The 5,704-nt window shown below is 32.2% G+C and overlaps 1 protein-coding gene across 1 annotated transcript; it reads left to right on the forward strand.

Moving 5' to 3' along the window:
• The first annotated feature begins 412 nt into the window (after positions 1–412).
• Positions 413–5,500, forward strand: LOC105773843 (Golgi SNAP receptor complex member 1-1). Its single transcript, XM_012595995.2, has 5 exons — positions 413–595; positions 2,381–2,620; positions 3,078–3,245; positions 4,423–4,536; positions 5,123–5,500. The coding sequence occupies exons 1-5, from the start codon at positions 557–559 to the stop codon at positions 5,234–5,236; spliced, it is 675 nt and encodes a 224-aa protein (XP_012451449.1). The 5' UTR covers positions 413–556; the 3' UTR covers positions 5,237–5,500.
• Positions 5,501–5,704: the final 204 nt, after the last annotated feature.

Below are 5,704 nucleotides of genomic sequence, written 5' to 3' on the forward strand. Positions count from 1 at the left end.
TAAAATGATCTAATTGGTGAATATTGACTAAATCTACAACTGTATACGTAGTACATGACTAGCAATTGAATTTAATTAAACATATTTAACGGTTATTATTTGGGCCAAAACTAAAATTTCAAAATTCAAAATGCACGGGGACTAAAATTAATCAAATATACAGACTAAGTCTATAACTTTTGCAAAGTACAGGGACTAATAGAAAATTTTAACCTAATATAAATCTTTGAACCTAATTGCCGTTAGGATTGGGTTCAGAGAGCAGACGACCTATCCCTGTCCCCAAACAACCCTTCAACCTACAGCCTTCTTCAAAACGAAGCGTTTTAGTCCTTCAAATATATTTTTTAATTATTTTTCCTTTTAATTTTTTTTATATATATTTGTTTATACATATCAAATCAAAATAGTTGAAAAACTCGTAAGTAAGTAAATAAATAAATAAATAGAATCCTCCAAAAATTTTTAAAAAAAAAAGAGAAGAAATTTCGAAGGCTTTGAAAAAAAAAAAATCGAACGAAGAAGAATTTGTTAAGCGATAGATCTGTGGATTACGATGGAAGTGCCTGTCTCATGGGATGCTCTACGCAAACAGGTGTGTTTTGATTCTGTTTGATTAGAAAAAATATAGAAATTTTGGCATCGGAAAAACCTAGGGTTATATAATTCTATTAGATTTGATTGAATTTGGTGTGAATTGTTTAGGAAGTTCAGGTTTCTTTATTTGGTATTTTTAGAAAATTTCAATGAAGTAAACGAAATTTTTTTTGTTTTTGTTCTATCAGATCTTCAAAATTTCTTCATTTTTTTTTTGAAGTTGTTGAGTTTTCTTATTGGAATTTGTTCAAATGAAATCGAAATCTGGAAATTCAATGTACTGAACCTGTTTTTCCCTATTTGGGTAATATTATTGGGGAAACAAATATAGATTATGTATTTGTTGCTTGTAGAGAAAAATTAAAACTTTTTGTTAATTTCCAACTCTGGATCTGTTTATACTAATTAGAGATTTAGCTAAGATTTACTGTTTTACTAAAACTTGTTGCACATTTTGTTTGTTCATTTTAATTTTGAGAGATCTGTGGGCCGTGGGGGTATAATTCTCCTAATATATGAAAAAGCTTAGAACAAATGGGCATAGTTTGTTTAACACATACTCATATCTGACACCAGTTATCCTAGGTTTCATGTGTTTCTGTTGTGTCTTTCCTTTGCATATTTTTTGCTCTAAATGAATGGTCCGGTCTATGGTGTCTGTGAATCTAGTTTCATCTCTAATTACAAATAGATGAAGTTTTTTTTTTCCAAATTTATCTTTTCTGCTGAGAATGGGAGTTTACCTGTGAGGAGGAAATGCTGGAAGTTTCCTATAGCAATTGATGAAGACGAATGTTGTATTTCTTTGTTAAAATATTTACTTTATCTTCTGGATTTTCTGTGTGGTTGATATCGCAATATAATAAAACTAAATCCAATTTAACCTTGTGTCAAATTACTTGCTGGCAACTAGAATTCGAGGTACTAATGATGTCGTTCAGTTAAATATGATGATATCAGTGTTCGATTAGTTTGCTATCGTAACTGATGCAGATCAGAGTGATGGCTGATAAGAGTTAATTGATTGCCTTCCCTGAATAAGGTAAACGGGATTTTATAAAAAATATAAATAGATGACTTTTCTGCGTAAGTCCATATTTTGATGTAGAGTTCCGTTTGAAATTTGACGGTGGGTGTGAAGGCTTGCCTGAAAATCATTAGGTTCCTAGTCTGCAAGGATATAGCAAAATTGAAAATTGTTATCTTTCTTTAAGAATTTGAACTGTGTCAAAATTTAAAGGAACCATATATGTAGCTGTTATTTCTCCTCTAACTTGCTGACTGAATTTAATTTTAGACTGAAATTGCTTGAGTGGTCGTCCCGCATAAAATCACATATCTTCCTTAATGGTTGTGGATAAGCCTTCTTGTTGAAAATTGTAATAGACTTCTTTTAAAAAGTTCTACAAGGAGAAAATGAACTTTAATGTTTCATTTCCTGCATTATCTAATTAACTGGGTTATACAATCAACCTTACATTAGACAAGGTGCAATATGCTTCCTGATAATCTTTTTAGGTTAAGACTGGAAGAGCATGATTTGAGTCACCAATATCAAAATATTGTTGAAAGAGGTGCTTCATTATTTTCCTCTCGGAATATTTCATTTAGATTTTCAAATTCTAGTGGCAATTAATTTGACATCCTTAAATTTATGGCATTGAGATTATGCCATTGAAATGACCTTTGGCGTTAAGAACCTTTTATTTGCCTGAAGGACATTGAATATATCCTAAAATGGTAATAGTCGCATAATGAATGACTTTGTGCACTGTTATTGCAGGCAAGGAAACTCGAAGCTCAGTTGGATGAGCAAATGAATTCATATCGTAAGTTGGTCTCCAGTAAGGCTTCGATAAAAAATGACTTGGAAGAGAATGGTATTGAATCTGGTATCGACCGACTACTAAAACAGCTACAAGAAGTAAATATGAAAATGCAAGACTGGGTCTCATCTGGTGGATCTGAAATGGTTTCTCATACCTTGACTAGGCATCAGGAAATTCTTCAAGATCTCACTCAGGTATTGTGGTTCATAAAATATTTTTTATTTATCTCTGTCTGCCAGGCAATCTTTATTCTTTGCTTTTTCATTTTTGTCCCCGTAACACAAGCTTTTCTTCTCCCGTCTTTCAATTTAAAGTTAAAATAAAAGTGACTTTATGTCTCCCAATCTGTTTGTAACTGATAATAAAAGAAAAGAAGAGGTTAAGAGCCTTTACAGTGAATGCTAGATGCAACATTTCTTCTCATCCTGCAAATATACCAAATATACTTTGTTTCTGCAACCATTTTCTACCCTGCATACTAGTTTAGTTCGGCATCTTCATATGTCTGTAGACACTTGCAGGCTTGTAGCTTTCTATATGCACCTTTTTGAACCTCCAAATATACATTCTTTTGCCATGAAAACATTAACAGGAGTTACTAGATTGAACTGCGCAGAAACTAACCTGATATTAGACCTGATTGAAGTGCAGGAGTTCTATCGTCTTCGCTCTAGCCTTAGAGCTAAACAAGAACACGCTTCTCTACTGGAGGATTTTAGGGAATTTGATCGGACTAGATTAGACTTGGAAGAAGGTGTTGGTTCCACAGAACAAGCTCTACTTAAGGAGCATGCGGCCATCAGTCGAAATACAGGACATGTATGTAAGATAAATCGTAGTTAACGATATATTGTGAGTATGACAAAATTACTTTATTCCTTCTACAGAAATGCCTTAAATGTCAGTTAATGATGGGAACTTAGATTTTAATAACTAATTAGTAATGAGATCGAGGAGAGACAAATAGAGCAGATCAATAAAAACAACTCTGAATTTAATTGTGGCTTTTTTCCTGTCATCTTCTCATTTGTTATACCTTCATTCCATTTTCTTCATTTTAAGATCTAAAAGAATGGTTTACAGTTGGTTACCAGTCTGAAAATGTTAGCTTAGCAACATCCGCACAATTTATGTCAAAAAATCTTTTGAGAATTTGATATATGTTCTTTATAGTTCTATTTTGCAGGTGTTTTCTCATTCAATTAATTAGAGGATTTCAACATTTGGGATCTTGACATGACAATTATAGTTTATGACTTATGGAGTATTTGATTTTGTTCAAGAATATTCAAAGATGTTGATATACCTTGACCCTTAAAAAGTGATGAAAAATAGGAGCTGGGATAAACTTGTTAATTTCCTAATATAGAGGCTAATTAAGCTTCAAATTCTTAACTTAGTTCTCTTTGCCGTGTCGGAATAATTCTTAGTTTTAGTAAGCAACTAGGCATATTCTAATTCAAGTGCCCTTCCTTTGTTTTCTTTTGACAATAGTGATCAGAACTGCTGTGTTGTGTGTCTTAGTGCAACCTGTTTCTTTTTCTATCTGTCTAAATTATTTTTATAAATTTTCTGGTGAGATATGTAAATGAATTGAAGTTTTCTTACCAGCTTGATTGATTTCCAATATATATATCCAATTTATATGGTACAAGTTGGTAGTCTTGCTGTTACTTCTACCCATTTTTAGTAGTGTATGCTTCCATTAGAAACATCTTGATAAAACTTCATTGTTTTGCGTATTTTTCACCTGTCTAAAGAAGAAAAATATTCATTATTGTTGGGGTTTGCAGATGTATAAGCTAGACTACACTTTTGACTTCCTGCTTGCTGATTTTCTCTTTTGTACGGATTGTTTTCTTAACCAACCATATTTTGGATAGTTTCTCTTTTAAATTAGATGATAATGGATCTTGTTGAAAAAAAATCAAGAACTTTATTAACTATCAATCACTTTTAGTTCATTTAAGTTGCCAACTGAATGCTGGTTTTGCAGATGGATAATGTTATTTCACAAGCTCAAGCAACTCTTGGTGCACTTGTCCTTCAACGTTCTACTTTTGGGGGGATTAATTCAAAGCTCAGCAATGTTAGCAGCCGCCTACCAACGGTATGAATGCTTACCAATGTTGCTAGTAATGTTTCAAGTTTCATGCAGTTATTAAGTACTCTTAAAAACCTAAGGTTTAGGCGTCTCACATGCTATTTTTCTATTATTTTTTCCACACTGTTTGAAATCTCTGTAAGAAATTATCATAAATGATTAAATATACTACTAGTTTATGCAATGTGTGGAAACATGAACTTGAAGATTTGAATTTCATTTACTATAAAATAATAAATGCATACATTATGCAAACATTAGTTGAGATTCAATAATGATTATATATTTGAAAGGTAAAAGGATGAATTTCAAATTCACAAATATTTGTAGGAATTTCAAATTCACTACTAAATTTACATTTATATATGTTTTATCATTCAATTTACACTATTTTTAGAATCCAAATCAATCTTTTGAAATCCAAGTTCCCAAACATTATGTTGGTGAATTTGAGAAATTCATTTTGACTGCATATATAGTTTCTGGGACAGTTTAACCTTTTACCCGAAGCCTTCTTTCTAACATCTTTGTGACTGTTGTTCAACTGGTTTGTCATGGTTTAACGTCTACACCATCATGTTGTATTTTGCAGGTAAATCAGATTCTGTCTGCAATAAAGAGGAAAAAGTCTATGGATACCATCATTCTCTCTCTGGTTGCATCTGTATGCACATTTCTTATCTTCATCTACTGGTTGAGCAAGTGACAAAGTATGTATGCATGTATGTTATGTTGCTGGCCAATGATGGGTGAAACAGGATCCATTCGAGGTGTATGGTGCTAAGAAGGGTTATTATCTTATGTTGTGTAAGTTGATATTGACATTTCTAGTGGGCACTGCATCTTGCCTTCACTATGGGTTTCCCAGTATAGGTAAATTTCAACATTCACATATGCTTTATTATTTCGTTTTTTGGGTATCATCCATGTTAAATGAGTAAAGCTACAAATAAAAGAGTGTTTCATTTCATTGCTTTTGTCTATAGCTCTACCCATGTTTTGAGTGCTTTATTCTTGATGTGGCTTTATTTACACGTGTCACAATTTTATTAATTTTTTTTTCTTTTTTTCTTTTTTTACTATCATTTGCCACATACGAGGGGCCAACGGTTCAAACAAAAAAAATGGCATATCCTTTGGGTATCAAACTGAAAATTGTTCAACTATAAAATAG

This window comes from Gossypium raimondii, chromosome 6 (genome assembly GCF_025698545.1).
Source record: "Gossypium raimondii isolate GPD5lz chromosome 6, ASM2569854v1, whole genome shotgun sequence".
NCBI lineage: Eukaryota > Viridiplantae > Streptophyta > Magnoliopsida > Malvales > Malvaceae > Gossypium > Gossypium raimondii.